At 35.5% G+C, this 24904-nt stretch overlaps 3 protein-coding genes, 1 long non-coding RNA gene and 1 pseudogene across 5 annotated transcripts in view; 1 reads left to right on the forward strand and 4 right to left on the reverse strand.

Moving 5' to 3' along the window:
- Positions 1 to 1027: 1027 nt before the first annotated feature.
- LOC120178556 (protein BREAKING OF ASYMMETRY IN THE STOMATAL LINEAGE) lies at positions 1028 to 2623 on the forward strand. Its single transcript, XM_039184375.1, has 5 exons — positions 1028 to 1128; positions 1375 to 1706; positions 1790 to 1870; positions 2174 to 2301; positions 2496 to 2623. The coding sequence occupies exons 1-5, from the start codon at positions 1041 to 1043 to the stop codon at positions 2605 to 2607; spliced, it is 741 nt and encodes a 246-aa protein (XP_039040306.1). The 5' UTR covers positions 1028 to 1040; the 3' UTR covers positions 2608 to 2623.
- Positions 2624 to 3343: 720 nt separating this feature from the next.
- LOC120178545 lies at positions 3344 to 11642 on the reverse strand. Its single transcript, XR_005521523.1, has 5 exons — positions 11415 to 11642; positions 11139 to 11222; positions 5107 to 5450; positions 4129 to 4347; positions 3344 to 3718 (listed from the first exon to the last, which is right to left on the reverse strand). It is a non-coding gene; the product is annotated as an uncharacterized LOC120178545 (long non-coding RNA).
- Positions 11643 to 16320: 4678 nt separating this feature from the next.
- Positions 16321 to 17094, reverse strand: LOC120178557 (annotated as a pseudogene).
- A 790-nt stretch (positions 17095 to 17884) lies between these two features.
- LOC120178541 (transcription factor BIM1-like) lies at positions 17885 to 22800 on the reverse strand. 2 transcript variants are annotated; one of them, XM_039184357.1, is made up of 12 exons: positions 22653 to 22800; positions 22049 to 22499; positions 21801 to 21878; positions 20892 to 21266; positions 19902 to 20007; positions 19686 to 19815; positions 19419 to 19531; positions 19234 to 19303; positions 19043 to 19138; positions 18605 to 18966; positions 18376 to 18505; positions 17885 to 18081 (listed from the first exon to the last, which is right to left on the reverse strand). In XM_039184357.1, the coding sequence occupies exons 2-12, from the start codon at positions 22083 to 22085 to the stop codon at positions 17986 to 17988; spliced, it is 1593 nt and encodes a 530-aa protein (XP_039040288.1). In that variant the 5' UTR covers positions 22086 to 22499; positions 22653 to 22800; the 3' UTR covers positions 17885 to 17985. The 2 variants fall into 2 exon arrangements, with proteins under 2 accessions (XP_039040288.1, XP_039040289.1); XM_039184358.1 differs by having other exon boundaries at positions 17888 to 18081; positions 21801 to 21883.
- Positions 20187 to 24904, reverse strand: part of LOC120178540 (serine protease SPPA, chloroplastic) — a 31771-nt gene continuing 27053 nt past the window's right edge. The window contains exon 16 of the mRNA XM_039184355.1: positions 20187 to 20212. The gene's annotated coding sequence lies outside the window, so the exon portion shown is untranslated. The remainder of the gene's footprint in view (positions 20213 to 24904) is intronic.

Below are 24904 nucleotides of genomic sequence, written 5' to 3' on the forward strand. Positions count from 1 at the left end.
CTTTAACTATACACATAAAATAAAGTGAAAAATAGAAGAGAATAATTAGGGTATAGTACAAAGATTAAGTGGACAAGAAAGAAAGATGTATCATGTATTAGGAAAAGAATTATTAAAATATTTTATCAAACAATTTGAATTCTTTTATAATCAAGATACTCGAACTTGACTTGATAACAATGGAATTAGGAATATCACCTTAAAACCAAGCCTTTCCATAATATAATTTACTATTATTGAATTCTAGACCCACTTGTGATGTCCAAGGCTGGGCCTAGCTTCATTTCGGCCCAATATTAGTAAATTATATTATCAAAAGTTGTAATTGGGGCAAGACTTGTGATGGCCCGTAAAAACAAATTATTATTTGATTAATCTAAATGTAAATACAAGGTAGTATCTGTTCAAAAACAATTATTTACTATTTGATATTAAACCTCACAACTCTAGACATTCACGGTGCTCGAATCCGGGACCTCAAGTTCATTTACCACTAAGATCGTGCAAAAAATATATATATCGATTGAGTATTAAATAATTTATTTCATAATAGATTTTATATATTTTCATAATTTAAATGAAAATCACTAATATGGCCATAGCCCATAGGATCAGTCACGAGTAGGGGACGGGGTGTGCGCATCAGTTGAGTTTTTACTCCCCGACTCAAATTTTATAATGGTAATATTTTTTCTCTTATACTATCAGTAAGTTCAATCATTTGAAACGGATAAACAAATAAATGAAACATTTAATCTCCAATTTGAATTTTAAAACATTAATTTAACCTTAAAAAATAATAACGAGTAAAAGAAAAGGGAAGGTTAAAATGTTGGTAGTAATTAAGACAAGTTGTAACTCCACAAATTTCTCTTAATTATTTCCCTTGATCACTCCAATGTGATCTCCCTTTTCATTCAGTGGCGGTAACTCTCTCTCTCGTTACTTCCATGCATTCTCTCTCTTAATTTTCAAATTCAAATCCCCCATTCGCTTCTACCAATCAAATTATTGCAGTGAGAAAACATCAAATAAGAAAAATGTATACTCCATCACTATTTACAAGGTTTGTTAGATGGAGAGTAAAAGACTTTGCTTCATGTTTCTTGGCTTGCAGCTTCCCTGCAGGTAAATACAGTCCATACTACGATGTCTCGGGTCGCTATTTCCATTCGTTTTTGTTTCTGATTGTCATCTTAATTGATTGAGATGACATCTTTACTGATATATTCGTAATTGATTGTGACAACATATTTTGTGTGTGTTGAATTATAACGTTGATCATTGTTGTGATCTTGCTGGTTACTTAATATGATGTTTCGGGTCGGGACCTTAATTGATCGCCAAAGCATATCCGATGTGTTTTTCATGTAGAAGAAGAACCAGCCGAGACTAATCCACCTTCGTCATCGAAACATCCGAAGGGAAACATTGTTTCCGAAAGGAATGTTGACTCCGGAGGTAAGGAGATTAACGAAAGACGGAATGAATGCGACAACGGAAGACGAAGGCGAACCCTGAGTTCGAAAAACAGAGTTTCAATGGACGATGGAAGCGAAAACTCAAGCAGGCCATGCTTTTCTGATGAAGAATACATAGTCTTCTGTTTTAAAGAAGATGGAGCGTTTCTAGTTATGGAAGATGGCAACAAATCAGAAGAATCCAATACAAGTTCATGGGCAGTAAATCGAAAGGTTAAGTACAATGTTAGTTGGACTCTTCATTTAGCTGATTTATATGATCCATAACTAAATTAACCTACTTCCTAAACTGGTTTGGATGGGAACAGCTTGATTTTGCTGAAACAGATAAGCACACAAGTGACCAAGGAAGATCAAATGAAGCAGAGATCAATGCTGCTAAAGATCAGGTCAGCCCTATGCTTTTCTTTTCAATATTTGTTCACAATTTTTTTCAACTTCAAATTATCAAGCTTTAATTTAGCTTAGCTTATTTTAGTCCTCAATCATTAGTAGGATTGTAAACGGGTCACTAAAATTTTAAAAAAGTTATAAATATATCACTCAATTAGTCGGTTGTTACACCTCCGTTGTAAATAGAATGGATGTTAACTTTTTTTTAGTTACAATCAAGTCACTTAGTATATCTATTACAACAATATAATCACTTTAATTTATCGATTATCCGGGTAATATTTTGATAATACGTATAGGGTGAAGGAGAAAGGAGTAGCAATTGGTGGGAAGAAGAGGAGACACCAAACCACCGTGGGACCGTTTCAGTTGAATCAAGTGGATCCAATCAATCTGATGGCAGCACTGGATCCTTTGCCTTTCCCGTGTAAGTGCAAGGGAACTCTATTTCTATGCTGCTCGGATATTCTCGAGTGAGTGTCGGATATTCGTGTCCTACACATATATGATCAAAACTCTCTTTTTTATAGTATATAGTTGAAGAATAATATTTGAATATAAATATCAAATACGAGTACTTAAACGAACGAAAAATCGTAACTTTGGTGAAAGCTGTTGCAGATTAGGATGGGAGTGGATGGGAAGTCCAGTGCAAATGCCAAAATCACAAGGCATTATTAACACAAGGAAGAACAAGGCCCCTTCTCTTCATTTTCATTGTTTTAGATTCTGATCCTCCACTTCTTTCTTTTCCCACAACATTTCTTTTTTAAATTATGTTTCTTCTTTTATTAAACTAATATATGTTAAATGAATTCCAATGAATATCAAATATAAATGTGTCAAATACGGTTAAACATAAGTTATATATATATATATATATTGGCATAATTATATTCGTATACTCCATCTGAATATGTCTAATTTTTGTTGTTAAAAAAAATATCAAACCCTTGGATGTTTAATCGGTTAATTCAATTGATGGCTGAAATGAATTCGCCAAGATCAGATTAATAAATTTTTTAATTGTTAACAAAATAATTTTTTTTTTGAAAATTTATTAAACAAAATGAACAGAATTCGAGTAATTTGTTCAATTTTCAAATTAACCAAAATTCGTAATAAAAATTTTTAGTTAGATTAATTTTGAATTTGATATATGTATTAATTTTCATTTGGGTTAAAATTTGATAGTCTTCAAAGTTTAATAGGTCTAATGTAATTAAAACAGTTGGATCTTGATTCTTAATGGATTGATGCTAAATATATATATATATATGTAAAGTATATAATATTTAATATTTTCGGTTACTTCGATTAATTAACCGATTTTGAACCGAATTAATCGATAATTAAACTTTGAATTTTTTTAACCGTTAACCAATCTAACATCTAATTACAACTGATCAACCGAACTAAATTTCGATTCAATTGATTAATTAGTTCAAACCGAACAATGAACACCCCATCCAAACCCCGGTTGCTCGGAAGAGAATTTATTTGTACATGTAAAAAAATGCATGCATTTAGTAGACAATTACGAACAGAAAATGCCATACATAACATAAAATAATGCCATACAAAAGTAAACTAATGCTGCAGCACGAACATGATATCCCAATGCATAGGAGTTCGTGTGAACCTACTTTGACATTAAAAAAATCCTTACATTGCTTTTCTTATGCAACTTCCAATTTGAAAAGAACGGATTGGAGATACAACCTTGCACTGGCTGCAGCCGCTAGCGATTCTTCATCTTGCTTCTCTTTGGCAGCATCGACAGCAACGATGTACGCCCGCCTCGCTTCTTCCACTTTTGGCATCTCCTTGTCATCTACATCATCCTGTTTATCCCAAAACCATATGATTATTGACTACGACATGGTAAAATTCAAATCTACACTTAATGGAATTTAAGGTAATGATTTTGAAATAACAAAGAAACTAGTAGCACTTAAGAAAACATATTCTTTCTAGCAATTTCCTCCATATGCTATTACCGAGTATGCACAACCACCATTTGATTTTTCCAAATGGTGCAAATTTACAAATCAACTATGGTACTCGGACTTTGAGTGAGTGTCAGATACAAGCATGTGCTTGAAATGGATATGTTTTTTTTCCATGTTTTGGATGATTCTTGCACCCATGTCTGGATTTCATTCAATACAAATAAGTGGGAGCAACATAGTGAACAAAAGCCAGGAAAACTCAAATTTAAATAAGATGATTAGGAAAAGGATGGTGAGCTTACTATACATGGGAGATGCTCAAAATGATATGGTGCTACATCGTAATCTTCAGCAAATGCGGTGCGATTATTCTTTGTCAAACCATTTAATAGCTGCATAAAAGATGAAAATTCTCCTTGCATGGAGTCTATATCATTTTGCAGCTTCTCCGACTTTTGCCTAGATGTCATTGCTTTCCATTGTGTCTTTTCCAAGGCAGCCTGCTTGTCCGCTAGCTTAATCTAAAGAGAGCAGCACTTATACCAATAAGGAAACAAAAAGGAAGAGCTCCGGCTTCATCTCAGCAGGTTCATGCAACTATATTATGAGGCGGTATTAATTAAATCTGGGATTTGAATCCCAACCTCTTCTTACTACCTCCAAATTATGGGAATAAGAAAATGAAGTTTAACTCATCGGTTCATACAACCATCTTATGAGGTGATATTGAGCAAATCTCGGATTTAAATCCCAGAAACTATAATCTCTCCTCCTATCTCTATGCCAAGGCCCCCTCTTTATATCAATTAAACAAATAATACTTATAAAATCAATCTTAACTTCCAGAAATACAGTTACTTATTGCAATTGTAACTGCTTTTTCTTTATCAATTCCTGAATAATTTCACATCCAAAATTTATCTACAAATAATATAAATCTTAATATTAATCGATATAGACTCCATATTTATATTCATCTGCTGCCTCCTACAAAATTTCAAAAGATTAGTTTTCAGAACGCAATTACAATGCACTACAAATTATACAAAATCTATGTTAATTGGACTTGGGTGCCGGTGATGGATAGAGGTATGTCTCTGACACAGGTAATGATAGATTTTTCTAAATTTTTACACGCATTTGAGGGGGTCCTTAGAGGGTCATAACCCCATTTCCATGTACGGAAATGTATTGTACATAAGTTTCAGACAAGGATACTTCAAGAAAAGCAAAAAAAATAGGAGCGACATAAGAGAGAGATATACATCAAACGTGTATACCTTGGCATCAGAGAGTTGCAGCTGAATAGACTTGATTAGAGAGTCCTTTTCTGCAGCATGTTGATTCAGTTGATCAAATTCTGTTTGAACAGCATTAATCTGGTTCTTTAAAATCTCTGCTGATTTCAGAAGCTCCTCCTTCTCCAGTAACCTTTTTTACAGATCCTCCACTTGTTCTCTCAGTACAATTAACTCCTCGTTTTCTTTTCCTGCTATCAAATCCCTCGAGGAAAAGATTGATAAACTATCACCATTTTGGTCATTACTACCATTCTTGTCTACTCGATCCTTTTCTTTTTCACTGGAATATACAGAGCTGCATTCCTTCCTTTTACATCGCTAACCTTTATGAACAAAAAGAACAACATGATACATTTATATAAAGAAATTATATATATATATATCTAACAGAAGAAAAGCTATTAGATTAAATCCAGGAATATGAGGAAAAATGATAGGGAAAAGAGTAGTATATTGTAATTCATGGAAAATTGTAATTGAAACCCATTAAACACTAGATGTTTTATATTTTATATCTTTGCTCTCCAAACAAATACCTAATAAAGAATCAATTATGCATACTATAATAAGACTACCACTTCAGTTAAACAAATACCTAATAAAGAATCAATTATGCATACTATAATAAGGCAGCCACTTCAGTTAAACAAATACCAACAATTGATACCCAAAAAGAAAAACAGTTGAATTTAAAACCTTCATAATAAAGAACCACTGCCAGTAAAAAATATGTCAACGCCTTCTGAAGATTCCTGCCTCCCAAAAAAGCAGCGCCGCCGCGATGAGAATCCACCAGACGATCCAAACCACCAGCCTGGCCCCCCGATCACCTCTATGGACTGCGATAACTCTTCTGCCCCTGACTCTAGTGATAATCCCACAAAGCCAATCATCTCTTATAAAGATATGGTAATTGGAAAATCTGAAAACTCCCCCTCAAAGATCTTCTTCCCCTTGATGATGATGATGGTATCGATTTCTAGAGGAAGATATTCGGTAGGAGAATCTGACGGAATGCCCTTCATCGATTTTTCAGATCGTGTTCAATACCTTGCCCTAAAATGCATGGAGTTTACCCTTCTTGTCAAAGTCCTTGGCAGACGAGTCGGTTACAACGTTCTTCAAAACCGTATATTGTCCATATGGAAGCCTTCACACCCTTTGAAATTGATTGATATTGAACATGACTACTTTCTCGACAAATTTTCTTCGAGAAACGATTATATTCACGTGCTTTCAGATGGTCCGTGGACAATTTTTGGGCACTACCTCACTGTCGAACCATGGTTGACTAACTTCAATCCTTCGCAAGCACATCCGAGTAGAATCATGGTTTGGATCCGTCTCCCGGGGCTTTCTAATACTTGGTACAAACGAAGTCTGATTGAAGCAATTGGAAACCTCATTGGTTCGGTTGTTAAAATTGATTATCAGACCGATAATAGACATCGGTGCAGATTTGCTAGGATGGCAATAAACATCAATCTGCGTAAGCCTTTGGTTTCAAAAGTCTTAATTAATGGTCAGATCCAATTTGTGGAATACGAGTCCCTTCCAATTGTTTGCTTCAATGGCGGCATATATGGTCATTCGAAGGACTGTTGTCCTCAAAAGTTAATCAAAGTAGTGATAATCCCGCTGACACTGCTGCTGCTCAAACTGTTGTGCAACCCCCGATACAGCGAGACCCATATGACCCCTGGATGCTTGTTGAAAAACAACAGAGGCGCCAGACCAAACAACAAATCAATCCAGAACCTAAAGGTACGCCCATTCCCATTGAAAACTCCAGGTTTAATCCTATTTATGATGAAAAAATGGATGTGAATGATTTAGCCAATATGACAAAAAATGATGTGGATGCAATTCCTGTTGAGTCACCCAGGATATCCCCCACAGTTCCTTCTTTAGATCATGCCCCAAAAGGAGCTCAAGGAAAAGAAAATTCCCCCCGACCATCTGATTCAGAAAAGAACAAAGGGAAGGTTGTTCTTTTTCCCCGAAAACAATAGGCTACTCCTCTTGGTCCAAAGAATCTGAATTTATCTATCTCTCGCAAATCAAACACGGGTTCTACAAGTACTTCTCGTGCCACAAAGGGTCGTCCTTCTCTCCTCAATCCCTCAAAGCACTTTGCTATAGAACTCCAAACAAATGCAGCACCTACTATGGTAAAGTCTCAAATTTGTGCATTCCTCAAGCCAAAGACCCTACAGCTTTGGTTAATCAAGAAATGCATAACCAATCGAGTGATGGGTGTGATAGTATTTTGCCACCCTCTGTTCAGAATGATCTAAACCGGACATCAAACTTATCCAGTGCTACTCCCTCCTCAGATATTCAAGAGATTCCCGTGCATGGTCCCACGGACATGATTGAATAACATTGATTTCTCTTGACTGCTTTTTTTCTTCCATCATTTTATGGATTTGAAGACCTTTGTATGGAATGCCCAAGGTTGAGGGCATAAAAATTTTGTTCGACTAACAAAGCAGTAAATTCGTGATCACCACCATGATATTTGTGTTTTTCTTGAACCTCGGATTAGTGGTAGCCATGCTGAAAAGGTTATCGCTGCCCTTGGAATTCCTAATTCCCACAGAGTTGAAGCTATCGGATTCTCCGGAGGTATTTGGCTTTGTTGGTTTGATCATGTACATATTGATATTCTTTCATGCCATTTTTCAATTAATCCATTGCAGGATTTCTAGCTCTCATTGTCATGATGCTTTTTTAGCCACTTTTATCTATGCAAGTCCGAATTGCAGGTTGCGTACTTTATTATGGTCTCATTTGAAAGATATTGCTATGTCCATTTCCGAGCCTTGGATAGTTCTGGGGGATTTTAATGCTACTCTAACTTCTGATGAGCGCAAAGGTTTTTCCAAGATTTCGCCAGAAATTGATTTTCAGAACGTGGCTTTTGATTGTGGTCTTCTTGATCTCGGCTACCAAGGTTCTACCAAGGTTCTAGTTTTACTTGGTACCGTGGGTTTTGTTCAGTTTCTTGTCAGGTGTTTCGGGAATGATCTCTGGTTACAATGCTTTCCTGAATTTGTTTTGCATCATCTCCTTCGTATGAAATCTGACCATAGGCCTATTCTGCTCTCAACTTCTGGTTTGTCTCGTCTTCCCAAGAATAGACCCTTTCGCTATCTCTCGGCTTGGAATCTTCATAAAGATTTTGATCGTATGGTTCGAGACAACTGAACTCTAATCTTTCCTTTCCGGAATCTTTAACCAACTTCACCGTAGCTGCGACATCTTGGAATAGATATGCTTTTGGCGTAATTGGTACAAACAAGAGGCTCTTAATGGCTCGCCTCCGTGGGGTCCGACGATGCTTGGATCAACAGTGAACACAAAGCATGGTTAAATTAGAATACAAATTGCTGCAAGACATTGAAACCATTCTTGACCAGGAGGAGCAGATTTGGAAGCAAAAATCACGTATAGACTGGATAAATTTCGGTGATAAAAACACGAAACTTTTTCACTCGAAGGCTGTGTGTAAACGAAGAAGAAACACCATTCACATGCTTAAGATGAATGGCGAGGAATGGCGGGATGACACTGTTGCACTTAGGGATGCTGGCTCGGTTTACTTTGAAAGACTCTTTGCTGATGATTCGGCTCCTCATGGCAATTATCCCATATCTGGGTTGTTCCCTACCTTATCGGATTTTGATCTTAACTTCTTAAATTCCTGTGTTTTGGATGATGAGATACGAGACGCTCTTTATTCCATGGCTCCTCTCAAAGCCCCACGAGTTGATGGTATTCACGCTCATTTCTATCAGAAGAGTTGGAGTATTGTTGGGCCGTCGGTTTGCTCCATGATTCGTTCAGTCTTTAATGGAGCAGTTTTGGATCCCATGTTCAATCAAACGTCCATTGCTTTAATTCCTAAGACCAATAACCCGGAAACTTTTGCAAACTTTCGTCCGATTAGCTTATGTTTTGTCCTATACAAGCTAATCACAAAGGTTGTTGTTCGTCGGTTACAACATGTTCTTCTGAAACTCATAGGACCTCATCAAACCAGTTTCTTGAAGGGACGAAGTATCTCAGAGAATACGATTATTAATCAAGAAATTGTTCACTCCATGCATGCAAAAAAAGGGGCTGCAGGTTGGATGGCAATTAAGATCGACCTCCAAAAAGCTTTTGATCACTTGAGGTGGAAGTTTATTGAAGATACTTTGGTAGATGCTGGACTGCCAGGTGATCTTATTTGATTAATCTCTCACTGTATCTCCACTACTTCCATGCAAGTCCAATGGAATGGCGAGCTAAGTAGAGAATTTAAATCTCGTAGAGGTATCCGCCAAGGTGATCCCTTATCGCCTTACCTTTTCAATTGAGCCATTATATTTCGCTTTCTGTTTCTTCTGGACAATGGACAGCTTTCAAGCTTGCTAGACATGGCCTCCCTATCTTGCATTTATTTTTTGCTGATGACATGATGCTTTGCGCTAAGGCTGACATGGTTAATGTTGTGAATATTGATTCTATTCTTTCAACCTTTGGCCATTATTCGGGTCATACTGTGAACAAGCACAAAACAAATATTTTTTCTCTCCTAATACTTGTCATGATGTGCGCTCTGAAATTTGCAATCATCTTGGATTCCAAGAAATCACAGATATGGGAATGTATCTTGGGGTCCCAACTAGTCACATTGGTTCTCCAAAGATTCTTTATAATTCTTTGATTGATAAGATCCAGAGGAAACTTGATGGGTGGTCGGCTAGGACCTTGTCTTTCACTGGTCGGATCACTTTAGCCAAATCTGTTCTTCTGAGTATCCCATCATATATTATGCAATCATGTAAATTACCTCTCAGTATTTGTGACAGAATTGAGAAACTAGTTCGTCGTTTTATTTGGTGAGGAAGCTCGGATGCAAATCGTATCGCCTTGGTCAAACGGTCTTCTCTCTGCCAACCTCTTCAGAATGGTGGTCTGGGTATTCGTAATATAAGAGGTACTAATACTGCTTTTCTTATGAAATTATGTAATGCTCTTGTTCAATCTCCAGATGCACTTTGGGTTCGGCTACTCCACGAGAAGTATAAGAATGCAGTCTCATTGTCCGTCTTCTATTGATCATGCCAATAACTCTTCCTTTTGGCGTACCCTTATTGGAATCTGGCCTACTTTTCATGCCAACTTAGCTTGGTCTGTAGGGAACGGCGAGTCTATTAATTTTTGGCAGCACAATTGGATTCCTGAAATTGGCCCTCTCAACGGTTATGCTAATTCTCGAATCAACACTGATGAAGATCTTCTGGTATGCAATTTTGTTTCTAGTAATGGTTCATAGAATTGGTCGGCTCTACACCATGCTCTCTCTCTGATTGTTCTCCCTTATTTTTGCAATAATCAGCCCTCCAATCACTCTCTCGGGCCAGACTACTGTTATTGGAAGGATGGCTCAAAGCGAAAATTCTCCACAAAAAGTGCTTATAATCTCCTTTGCTCCCCCCCTTTGGAATGAAAACGACCATAGCTGGAAGCTCATCTGAAAACTTTCGGTGCCTGAAAGAGTCCGAGGCAAATTTTATATATAGTACACGATTATATAGTTACAAATCTGACTAGCAAATTACAACAACGCACCACATCAATATTTTTCTAATCTTACTAGTAAATGTTACTTAAGATGAAACGGCAAGCTCTAATTCACTATCAGTATGAATTCCACAAATTTTGAATCAACGTTTTTGGAAACTTAGATCATACATTGTCATTGAAGAAAATACATATCATTTTTCAAATTCTTGAATTTTTTAGATGCTAATTTATGATGAACTTGAAATGATGAATTTAATACCTTCCATATATATGATAATACTGAATCTTATCCAATTTATGCATAATATAAGCATTCCATTCTCAAAATTAATACGTAATATCAAACTCAATCCGAAATTTTCAAGTCATTTTTCCAAACAAGCCACAAGTAAATTCAACAAATTAAATTTAAAACGAAGGATCTAAGAACTTACTTTACGGGATAATGATTCCCTTGAAGGTGTCTTGGTATACACAATCGATCCACGCCTTGTAAATGAACTGTTTGGTTTACGCTCCTAATCAAATCAAAGTTTACAAAATAATACTAAATCAAAACTTAAATACACACTTCTCTTTGCACTTTCCAGATAGTGAAAGGCAAAATAAACTAATATTCTTTATTTCCTTCCATTTTTCTTTAATTTCAAACAGAAACTGAAAAAACAAAAAACAAAAAAAATAAAAATAAAAGGAGGAGCGGAGATTACGATGAGGGACTGAAATAGAGAAATCATCTCTACTACGAGATCCTTGTAGAGTTCACTATCCACATTTCCGGGGACAGAGCGGGCGAGTAAGGACTCAGCTCGATGGTGAGTCGGGGACGAGTTGCTGTTATCCCCCGACAGCCAGGATCCAAAACCTGAATTTTCTTGTAAATCTACTAAATGTTGCGGCTCAAACATTTTTTTTCTTCTAAAAATTCAAAGAATAGAGAAACATTTGTTCGTAGGGAATTGAAATATGTGAAGTAATTGTAATATGTAAGAATTATAATCTAAATTTGAAACTTTATTTAGTTGGCAGTAAATTGAATTAGAATTTAATTTTATGTTTTGTTTGGTTCGCAGATATGTCAGATGAATTTGATTTTAGTAATGTAAAATGATATAATTGTCTTTCTTATTTTTTTTTTTGCTTAATTTTAGTTTGTTTTATAACTTACATGTAACAATATATTATAAAAATTTTAAAAAATATTAAATTTTCATTTTATTGATTGATTATTCATTTCAATAAATTATAAAAAACATACTAATAAATATTATAAGTTAAACTCATCCCAATTAGGGATGGCCATGTGTTGGGTTGGGTCGGGTTTTTGATCTACCCGACTCGACCCGAGAACAAGGGAACCTCCACCTGAGACCCGACCCAACCCAATCTAACCCGACTAAAATAAAATTTCACCCGACACAACCCAACCCGACCTAAATATATAAATTAGAAACCCGACCTGACCCGACTCGAAATAATAAAAAATTTGTTTTTATTCAATAAAAACAGTGACTTAATTAAAATATATATATATATAGTGGTATTATTGTAATTATTCCTAAATATATAAGGTAAAATTATATATATTTTTCGGGTCGGGTCGGGTATTTTTCATCCTAAACCCGAACTCGACCTGAACTAGGGATGGCAATGGGTCGGGTCGGGTCGGGTTTTTGGGCCACCCGACCCGAGAAGAAAGGGGTTTTCACCCGTGACCCGACCCGACCCGAAATAATAATAAAAAAAATTTATTCAATGAAAACAATGACTTAATTGAAAAAAATTATATATGGAGGGATATTATTGTAATTATCCCTAAATATATAGGATAAAATTATATATAATTTTTCGGGTCGGGTCGGGTTGGATTTTTTTCACCCTAAACCCGACCCGACCCGAGCAGTACATTAAAAAAAACCCGACCCGACCAGACCCGAACCCGAATTTTTTTTAAAAAAATCCGACCTGATCGAGTCGGGTCGGGTCGGGTCGGAACCCGTCGGATTCGGGTTGAGTTGCCATCCCTAACCTGAACCCGGTTTTTTAAAAAACAAATCTGACTCGAATACCAAAATATTAATGAGGGTAGTATGGTCAAATTTCACATTCTCTCCTCTAAAGGATTTCAATTCTATCATGTTATGGATGAAATTTACTTTCCCTCCCTTGATGAAATTAGATTCCAATTTTCTCTTTGAAAATTTGAACTAAACATAAAAAAATGATCGAATTATATTTCAATTCCCCATAATTCTAAAGGATTCCAATAAACCAAACATCACATAAGAACCTGAAAGAGTTTGAAAGCGTAAGCGAAGCTATGAAAACTCTCGGTAGTTATAAATGGCTTTTTTTCTTTTCGTATTTTCTTTAAATCCCAAACTTATGATGAAGGTAATTTATGGTATTACTAAAGCACCCCTGAACTACCTTTAGAATACGATGAATACAAATGCCCAGGACAAAAAGGAAAAACAAATTGATTTCATTTTTTGTGATTTATTTGAATTTTTACAATTTCTCAAGTAATTAATCTTTATTTTTTTTTTCGTGCAGAAACTATGAATTTGAAAATGGGTAAATTATATTATTAGTCATTAAACTTTAGTTGTATAGCGAATTTAACATTGAACTTTGAAATATTTCAAATTTATCCCCGAATTTTAGTTTAGGTTTTTAATCAAGATATTAGGTTCTTTGGTCGATTTTAGCTAGTTTACATTTTTAATTAGGATAGTATCAACTTCTCCAGTCGTCCATCTTTGATAGCCATTCGCAATAAGATTAATACAAAATGTTCATATTTCACTCGTAACTTTTAATTTTTGATTGATTTTCTACACAATTCACTCAAAATCGATGAAAATTCATACATAACTTTAATATTCTAATGCATCAATATCCTCTTATAGCCATATGATGACGTTAGTTTCTAGTTATATTTTTTTGTATTATGAGAAGAATTTTTTCACTATTTAAATCCGAGAAAGCCTTTAGACCTAAAAATGATATGTTTTATATTTGGTTTCATGAGTTTTTAAAAAGATTTTGAGTAGTTTAAACAATAAAATGATAAAGGACAATCAGACTTGTTTATATATGTATAAGGTGACTCTAAAAGATGTCATACAATAGTTGCCTCTAATGATGACGACTAAAATTATGTGAAAAATCTTAATTTTGATGAATGGTAAGATAAAGTAAAAATAAAAAATAATTTTTGAACTACAATGTCGGTATATGTCAACTTCCGTAACAATATTAAACTATTACTTCATCTGCTTTTAATTCCACTATTATTGCTCTTGTCCCCAAAATTCCTAATCCTTGTAATGTTAAAGACTTCAGGTCAATCTCCTGCTGTTCAGTCATCTACAATATTATTTCTAAAATCATTGTCACTAGATTGACTGAATTCCTGCCTGACATTATCTCTTTAAACCATACTGCTTTTATCCGAGGTCGTGATATCATCGATAATGCTCTCCTTGCTCAGGAGATGGTAAAAGGATATGGTAGGAAATCCATCTCTCCAAGATGCTCAATGAAGATTGATCTTCATAAAGCTTTCGACTCATTGCATTGGAATTTCTTATTAGCAATCCTAAAAGCCCTCCATCTTCCTCAAAAATTTATTGATTGGATTGAAATCTGTTTCTCTCAAGCTAGGTACTCTATTGCTTTTAATGGTACCTTAATAGGCTATTTCAAAGGGGCCAGAGGTTTAAGACAAGGGATCATCTTTCCCCTTATCTTTTCATTATAGCAATGAATGTCCTCTCTAAAATGCTTAATATAGCTGCATCCAAATGAGTCTTTGCTTTTCACCCAAAATGCAAGAAAATTGGGTTAACTCATCTCTCATTTGCAGATGGTTTACTGATTTTCTGCAAAGGAAACAAGGACTCAGTAGCTAGAGTCTTGAGCGTTCTCCACCAGTTTTATCAAGTTTCTGGACTTCACTTAAATCCCTCCAAATGTGAGATCTTCTCTGTGGGTATCTCTCCTAGGGAATTTGAGAACCTAAAAATTATCTCTGGTTTTAAAACAGGCTGCCTGCATGTGTGGTATCTTGGAATACCTCTTGTTACTCGAAAACTCTCTCTGAAGGACTGTGAACCACTCCTTGACAAAATTAGGCAAAGGCTACACCACTGGTCTACAAGAAATTTAAGCTATGCTGGCAGACTCGAGCTAATCAGATCGGTTCTTTTTAGTGTCAGTAATTTCTGGTGTAGACAATTAATTGTCCCAGCTACTGTTTTAAAATCAGTGGACCAATTATGCTCAAGGTTCTTTTGGAAATGAGCTGACAAATCGGCTGATGGAGCAAGAGTTAGTTGGGACCAAATATGTCTTCTAAAATCTGAAGGAGGCTTAGGATTGAAAAACATTACCACTTGGAACTAAGCTTGCATTATGACCATAACTTCTGGCAGTTTAAGATTGGGTCTAATATCAGCTGGAATATTAGAAGAATTCTCAAACTGAGAAATTCTGCATTTCCCCTTTATTCTTCTGGTATTCTGCAGGTGAAGGAAATATGGGGGAAATCCGAATGCAAGGTCAGAAAGTGCATTGGAACCGTCTAGCATGGTATCCTATGCACCTACCAAAGCATAGTTTGATTACTTGGATGGCCATCTTAAATAGGTTACCAACTTGTGATCGCTTACAATGCATGGGATTAGTCACTGCTGGACTGTGCGTTAACTGCAGGGCTGCTAACGAAAGTAGGGATCATTTGTTTTCTCAATGCCCCTTGGCTATAGACCTCTGGAAATCTGTGCTCCAATTGAATGGTATGAACTACACTGTAATGACTTGGGAAGAAATGGTCTATCGTGCAAGCTCTATGTGGAAAGGGAAGTCTCTAGTCACCACTATATTGAAAATTTCATGGAATGCTTATATCTACTTTTTGTGGCAAGAACGTAATCCCATACTATTTCAAGGAAGATCTCGAACTGTTGATAACTTGCTCAAGGAAATCATTGAAATAGTTAGTATAAGACTTAGAGGAAAAACTATAAACATGCTTAATTGCACTAACTTTCATCTTTGTAATGCTTGGAGTATAATCTAACCAATCTTTTGTTCTTTTGTATGTTTGTAATGTTCTTTTGTCTTGATTGGTGATTGATTGTAATTTATATTACTCTTGGATAATAAAATTCTGATTTATAAAAAAAAAGTGAAAATATATTAAAGTTGAATAGTAAGATTCCTAAAATTTAATTACATTAACCTTTGGAAAAAGTACACAACAGTTTCCAATAATATAGAAAACCAAAGTGAGCGGTAAAAGAAGATAGTTAGTGGACATCAACTATTTGTTTAAAAAAAAAATAAGCTATTAGTGGAATTGGGTATCCACTATGTCAGAGCCATCATATCCTATTAGATCTAGTAGTATTTATTTTCTTTAATTTTTATATTTTGGAAGTTAGTCATCCCTCAGGTCCAATTCATCTGCTAGCAGATGAAGTTCATAACATATATAAACTAAAAAATTTATCACATTCTTTATATATTAGTTAATAAATAATTTCAAAGGGAGATAAAAGGTAAAGATATAATTTACGGCAGATATAATGTTGGCTGACTTTGATTCCGCTACGTCCAATCAACTGCTCCGTTACAAAGATCAACCAACTCCGTCCGTTGTTCTCCACTCCCTTCCCAATCTCCTCCACCCTCCGATCTCTTATGCAATTTTGAAAACTCAATCAGCACCGTCTCATCAAACATATTTAGCTGCCACCGTGCTTGATCAGTTAACAGAGAACCGAAACCAAACGGCACCGTTTCATCCTTCCACGATGTGTTCAAGCTGGAAAAGCTCCACATCTCCGTCTAGCCTAAATTATTTGGACTCCCGTAAAACTTCGAATCGCTGACGTTTAACAAGCTAGATTGAGATGTTACTGCCGACGACGCTTCGGTGGAGATATTTTTGTTCTCTTTATTCGTCGCCGTTACGTTAGAATTGGCTGCAGTAAGACTCGAACTCTCGCTGCTAGAAAGGGAATTCTCTTTGAGTTGATGTTGATGTATCCGTGGATGTGCAGAGACGGAATCGGCGGCGGAGTCTGTGATGATTTCGGATGAAGGTTTGATTTTGGAGCGCTTGGCTTTGCGGCAGCCACCGCCGACGGGAACGTTACGAAGTACGCCACCTCTTGTCGAGTGACGACGGCAGCTCTTGCAGAAATGACGTGGCTGATAGAGGTTGTAGTTGTTGTAGTAACAGAATTTTATGTTGAGAGAGTCGCAGCGGGGACACTTGAGCGGTTGGTGCTGGTGCTGTCGTAACCTACTGTCATCTCCACCACCGCTTCCGCCGCAGAATATACGGTCACCACCTAAGATGGAGTGTATGGCTTGCATTGCTCGCAACAATTTTCGCTCCGAAAAAAAAGGATATTTATTTTTATTCCAAGAAAAATGATAAAAAAAAAGAGAGAAAAACACAGAAGAGTACTGTTTCTTTGAGCTTTGGAAAATATCGTTTTGTATACATGCAAATCTATATGCACTCCATTTCATATAGATATATAAAATTATTGCCATTCACACTGCATTTATTTTTCATTAAGAACACTTTCACAATATAACATGAAGTAGGTTTTGAGGGATTATTAGTCATTTAATGCCATTCTTGTTCTTGTATATGGCTTGACGTGGTTAATCATTGCCTTGGAAAGTGGCATTGTGATGTAGCGTAAATTATAGATTTATAAATTAATTTGAACTCTAGCTCGATATTAGGTTATCTTGATATTGATTGATTGGATTTTAATTTAATGTTAAGATTAAAAGTCTCAAATAGTATAAATCTTATATCAATTCATGAGTTTCTATAATATTTCTACTTAGACAACTTTTTTAAGAATGTAATGTTTGAAAAAATATTATATTTATAACAATAAATAAATAAATAAAATTGCACAAACTAACACTAATCAATCAAAATCGATGCACAAAACAATGCCCAAGTTTGTCAATAATATAAAGACAATATTGTCAATAAACGCACGTAAGCAATTTTCGTTCTTTTTTCATCCTTTTAGAAACAATGGTAAAATATGTAAAATCGAAAATTTTGCTGCTAAGCAAAGATAAGAGAATACATACTTTGTTTTCTTAAGTAGTATTGAACATTTATATTTGTATCCAGCATCTGGCTAAATATGAATTTGAGTAACGTGACCCTTGAACAAGGGAAGGCTACTCCAAAAAATAACGTTAAAAATGTGTAAGCTATACTCTTTTTTTTTTTCAGGTTTTGAGCTTCTTTATGAGTCGATCAGAATCCTCAATAAATCCAACTCTTGAATGTGCCGTCCCTTGATTTGTAGGAGTCTCTCTACTACTCTAAAGCAGAGTAAAAATTGGGAATAATTAGGTTAAAATTACTTATAATAAGAGAAAAATGGAAAGATGATATATATTTTCAGGGCTTTTTCATTATAGGTACAAGTTTGAACATATATGTTTTTAATTATATAAAAAATAAAGATATATATATATATATATATTTAACACTTATCAACCAAATTTAAATATGGATACGATTTTTTGGATAAATATGTACGAATTTATGACATTTACCCTATTCCGGATAACACAGAAGGAAATAAATAAATAGCAAAGGCAATGGAAACAAACCTTAAGTGTGGATTTTGGAGCAGTAGAATTAATACTAGATTGCTTCCCGAGGTCAATTTGCACTGATATGCTGGCATGTGACAAATCCACTCCAGATGTCTGCAGTGCTTGGGTTAGAGTACTCGGCAACCTGTCTCAAACACCATGGTCGATTATTACAACCTCTGTTTCATAAAATGTATGTTTATATAAATAGATCATTCGTCAGATTAAAAATAAAAATGCTTACCCTTGAGAATATACATTTGAGATGCTAATTGTGCCACCTTCAACTGTCAGCTCTTGTACTTTCGGCTTTTTAATTGGAAGAGGACCATTGGTTTCTGCATCAGATAGCAATCTGGATGTACTCTGGGGAGAGGTAATCAAGTTCGGCTGTGGTGACACAAGAAAGGGCATTGCCTTATTCATCATAACAGGACCAAGGTCTATTGGTCTCAACGTGGTAGCTGTGTTCACATCAGATTCTACAGGGTTCGTTGCAGCTCCGGGGATGTTTGGGGCGACCGAAAATGCCAAGGCCGGAGTCGACATGCCATTTATAGCTTGAGTTTGATCAGCATGATCTTCACTGGGTCTTTCGTTGTTGCTCTGTTTTGGATAAGGTCGATAAGTTGTTGATATTCAAAAGCAATTTTTAATTAATAAAATCGAGTATAAAATGTACCCATGGCACCGATTTTGATGGTTCGTGGTTCCATCCTTGATATGCTCCCTCGTATTTGTGTACTTTTTCTTGTAAAAACTGAATGTACTCTATAACCTGTGAGTAGATTGAACACACCATTGTTAAAAGTTTTAAAATTTCGTAGATAGACAAAAAGAACAAATCACAACTATTACAAGAAATCTATGTACCTCTAATAAGAATGAGGCCTTATCCCTCTTTTGATCACTATTTGGCATGATACCTCTTAACATCTGAAATCTGCAAAAGAATCTCTGGCTTTTAATATCTAATAATGATTAGTATTTAGGTTTTGGACTTGAGTGTAAGTGATGAATACAAATATATCTCATATATGAGTTATAATTGTACTTGCCTGTCATTAATTTTACTCCGCCTCCGCTGTTCGGTAGCGGAATGCTTCGATCTTGGGGTGTTGGCCTTCTGATCGGCTGCACTCTTTCCATCCACTTTTACTCTCAGTTCTCCAGCAAAAAGAAGCAAAAACAATAAGGCAATAATATACAGCATTATATTATTCTCACTTATTGGATACCGTTTATATCCAAATCCGAAAATATGTTGAATTCATATGTTCGAATATGAATATTTTAAAAAGCTATGAATGAAGGAAATGGTTATGTTTACTTTGGGTAGTAGTAGAACTCTGTTTCTTGAGAATGAAATCTTCATCCTCCTCAAAATCGTCATATTGTGCGCTACCCTTTGCTGATGTTATCATTGCCATGAAGCTTTTCTGCTTTGATGATGGTCTGGTTGAGATCCCAAAAATACTCTATCAATTTTAAACGAAGAAATAGAAGGGCAACGAAAGAAACGAAACTGAAATTGGACTAACCGAGAGGAAGAGAGAGAGCTGAAACTGTTGTGATAGTTATTTGTTGACGATTGCGATGCTCTCTCCAACGATGATGTGGCCCATTGAGGCTCCTTCCTTGCCGCTTCTGTCAAAAGTATTCGTCAAATTACATTCAATCGTACCAACGTAACGGCTTTTATGCTAATGGAATAAATATTTTTACCTTATGCGTACAAAATTACATCTCATCATATTTTCCACATTTTTATTTGCAAATTTTGGTATTATACTCTTAAAAGTAAACTAATTAATAAACAACTTATTTTCACGGAGTATGATTTTCATAAAAAGTAAAGGAGTAATAATATAAACACCAAGTATTAAGTGTTGAATGCAATGATAATACGTTACATTTTCCACACAAAAAATTATGTCGAACTTAAGATAATATTATAAGTAATAACCATAAGTTTAGAATATGAACAATAAAATGGACAATGGACTCTAAAAAAGGACTAACAATACAAGAAGAATAACAAATTACGAAATATACCCTATTTTCATATGTGGGGATTAAATCATTGATCATATCGTTAAGGGACAAGATGAATAACCACTAGTTACACCTCGTTATTAACAGGTACTTACCTAAATTTGTAACATCGGTGCATGTGGTCATCATTGTCTAATAAAAAACATGCATAAATCCATCAATAATTAGTCGCGTCGAGATCAGTTAGGTAAGCCTTGTATGCTACGAAAGCCCCACCCCACTCACCAACTTGAAACTATAATGATTGCATGCTCATGCAAATGAAATGGGAAACAAACAAAAAGTAGCATTTATTTTAGGTATATTTTAGCTGACATTTTTCTCGTAAATGTAATCTCATGTGCTAATAATGGTGATGCTATATGCATAAGTTTATTTACTTAACCAAAAATCTGTAAGGACTAATTCACTCATGTCCTAGTTATCACGATTATAATCAAATTTGAAGTACTAGAAAAGACCAAGAAAAGTTTTACCTCTTACGGCGGGTGTTTTTCCGGTATTCTCATTCCCTGTCTTTCTCTTAGTTGCTGCAGATTCTTCCCATAGAGTGAAACCACTTCCAGTGTAAGAACTACAGTTGGAAGTTTCATCATTTCTCTCGCTACTACTCCTTTGAGCTACAGTAGTGAATAATGGCCCCTCTGTTTTGTAGGAAATATGACTTATACTGTAAGTTCCAATTCCACCCGGAAGAATATGTTCCACAGAACGAGGTGGTGGTGCCGGAGGTGCCGGGGCCGGAGCCGGAGGCTTCTCAGCCATTGCTTCCTCGACTGGGGTTTCTTCTTTTGCAGTTGCCTTCCCTAGTCGTTCCAGTTGTAGGAAGTCGTGAGTTTTAAGATACCCACCTGCTCATTTAGATGACCAAACAAAGCAAATTTAGGATAAGAAGAAACAGCATTCTAAGTGTTTATACACACATATTTGCATAATTTTTATATGATTTATGTGTCATTGTTCTTAAATATTTATTATCAATATTTATTAGGAAATAGAATTTAAAATTCAACAATAACTCGATTTTAATATATTTTTTAGAATTAGTTCTTTAACGACTGTTGTTCCGAATAATATATCTTCTCTCATTTATTTCATTTCTAACGACGGCCCCTTTGTTTAATTTAATTTCTCATGTGCCCATATAAAGTCTCGATCGGGCAATTCGTTAACGGAAAAATACAGTCACGTGCACTCCACATCCCAGATGCTGAATAAAACTCTATAGATGGCCACCGAAACACACTAGAACATGAAAACAAACTGGAAGTGTAAATTCGGCAAGAGAAGCGTAAAAATATAGTTCAGGAGGTGGAGGATATTGAGTTTTTTTTTAACTATTATTTTTTTCCTTCGGATCTTGAAAATAAGGAAGAGAGAATTACCTTGAGAAGGTGGCCTTGGATCTTGTTGGACGTTTGAATGACTGTAAAGTGACAAAAAGTCGTGCGTTGATTTCCTGCCTGTTCTTCAAAACCAAATTTATTATTAATAAAACCTTTAATTCACACTTATTTCCAGTAAATTTCTGCTGATTTTATTTTCTCGTAAATTTTCAGTAAATTTACATTAGGTGTAAATGGATCTTAACCTTCAAATGAAAGGAAGAAAAAGCCGTGGTAAAGTAAATTACCTTCAGCTTCCAAAGGCCAAGATCGAGGAAGCTCCATCTATGGCTTCAGATTTTTTTTCCTTCTTGGCGGTTAAACTTTGGATCCGAAAATATTAACTATGTAAGATGATTTCTGACGAATAAAATTCAAAATTCTACAGCAATTCGATGATTACGAAGAGTTTGAACTCTAGGATTTGAAGGGAAAAAGCGAAGAGACAATTCTCCAATCCGTATTGCTTTAGATCAGATCTGTTTCACGTCGAGACTCGAGAAAGATGTTCGACGGGAAAATTTACGCCTCCACCTGAGATCGGAGTCGCATTCACAGACGCTTTCAAAATAAAAAGCTTCCAAACAATTGACTTCAGATTCCAAATAATAATAATAATAATCCGAACTCTCGTAGTTTTTTCACCGAGAAAATTCGACAGATTACAGCTCCGCGAGATCTACTCCGCCACTCGTTTATCTGACCGAAAGGCACAAAAAAATTAAGAGAAAAACGGTGGTTTAAACAACTTCAAAAAAACTCAATTATGTATAGTTCAAGTCCAAAACTAGCTAACTAGTCCAAAACAATAACAATCCACGAAACAAAAAATGAAGAAGATAAAGGACATACCTGCTTTGATCTGGACCCAAACAACCAATTTTAAAGTGGAATTTCAGCTGAACCAAAGATTTGAACCAACAAGAACCGCTTATATGAAGATTCTGAACACTGAATTGTATACTCGGAAAGAACAATCGTGTAATGATGCAGCTACGGAGAAAATGAAACTCTCGCTTGCTCTTTCTCTCTGATTTTCTTTATCAATTTATCCGTATACCAGGCTTTTGGCGTCGGAGAAAATGAAACTCTCGCTTGATCTTTCTCTTTGGTTTTCTTTATCGTTCGTCCGCTTTGATTGAGAGATCTTTTATACGCTTTCTATTTCGCGTTATTACTTTTTCTCATATTATATATACCGGTTTCTGTTAACGGCGTTGAAGTAACGACGTTGCGGCTGGGTTGACGACGTTAAGGCTAAGTTGACGGCTTCATTCGATTCTTTTTTCCTTTTAAATGTCATTCGGGTGTGGCATTCTATGGATCACGGAACTCGATGATTTAAATTATGTTTTTTATTTGAAAATAATACTCCACATATATTTTTATTTATTATTTTAATGATTATTCCAAAAAAATCACCTTTTATATCTTTATATACCTCTCAGACACTCTTTCATCTTTATTTACCGATTTAATAATTTTTGTAGAAAGGAATCTTACGTTGATCTGGTGCTACGTGGGGTAAGGCGTGCCCCCTGCAGCGCGTCTTATGCTAACATGGTTACACGCTGGCTAAGGCGCGGGCCCTATGCCAAATAGGAATATAGTGCGGTACATAGGTCGTGCCTTCCTGCAATTATGACACGCGTCAAAAAGACGCGCCCCTATAGCGTCTCTTTCCTTTAATTACCTAATTATCCCGCCCGTTCACACCTCATTCCCTCCCTATAAATACCTCCATTCTCAATCACTTTCATCAAATCAAATCCTCTAAACTTCTCTCAAATACTCTTATAGCTCTTTAAAATATATTTTATTATATTTAGTATTTTGTTAGTAATTTATTTAACTATTTAATTTTTTAAATATTTTATTTAATTAATTTTTTTGCATATATAAAATGGAAGGCGATCTATTTCGTTTGGATGAAAATCATATATCTCGATATTTTGCTGATATGGTAACATTTTAACATTTTAATTTAATTTAAATTATTAGTAATAATTTATTTATTTAATGCATGATTATTAGTTTATAAATTAATTTTTGTAATTATTTATATTTTAGGAGAGCGACCGTATATTAGATCTTTTTATTAGGAACCTTAAGTTAGCGATACTCACACATTCCATCTTCCGTGCGGAGAGTGCACGATTACGCTTGAGGATGTTTCTATGCACTTGGGGCTTTCGGTGGATGGAGATGTGATTTCAGGAATGACGCACGGTAACTGAACTACTTTGTGTCGGGATTATCTAGGAGGTGTCCCGCAAAATTTTAACGGTGGTCGGATACCGTTAAATTGGTTATATGCAAATTTTCGGGAGTTGAACGAGGATGCCTCTGATGATGAGGTTAAAATGTATGCACATGCATGCATACTGTAACTGATAAGAGGGTTGCTGATGCCGGACAAATCACGCAACTAAGTTCATTGTATGTGGTTGCGACATCTTGACGACTTTCATATGGTCAGATCACTGAGTTGGAGCTCGGCAGTTTTGGCTTTCCTGTATAGGGAGATGTGTCGAGCAACTGACAACAGAAAAAATGTTATTGGTAGATGTCTCCTTCTGCTGCAGTCTTGGGCATTGTATCGCTTGCCCATTTTATATTATGTTGTGAAGAATCCATTCGTATTTCCGCTACTATTGAGGTAATTACAAAACTGATTTCGTTTATTAATCATTTTACCCAGTGTATAATAAAAAAATTCCCTGAATAAGTGGTCTACTGACAGGAAAAATCATCGGGAGCTACCTGATGATTTAGAAAAAATGAGGGTGCTAATCGATCAGAAGGCTGGCATAGAGGTATGCATTTTAATGTTTAAAATTCGATTTTTATTATAGTTATATAATTAGATTATTATTTTGATAAAAATTATATATATTTGTTTTAGTTTGAATGGGTTCCATATTTTAATGATGATGTGAGGATATGCATCCTACCTGAGTTGAGGGGCCCATCAGATGTTTGGATGGTGGCGATCCCTCTGATCTGTTATGCGATCGTCGAGTGGCACTCCACTGATCGTGTGCTCCGGCTATTTGGTTTTATACAACCAATTTAGGAAGCACCTCGTAATATGGACGAGTTGC

Source organism: Hibiscus syriacus, unplaced genomic scaffold, assembly GCF_006381635.1.
Source record: "Hibiscus syriacus cultivar Baekdansim isolate YM2019G1 unplaced genomic scaffold, ASM638163v2 tig00112353_pilon, whole genome shotgun sequence".
Taxonomy (NCBI): domain Eukaryota; kingdom Viridiplantae; phylum Streptophyta; class Magnoliopsida; order Malvales; family Malvaceae; genus Hibiscus; species Hibiscus syriacus.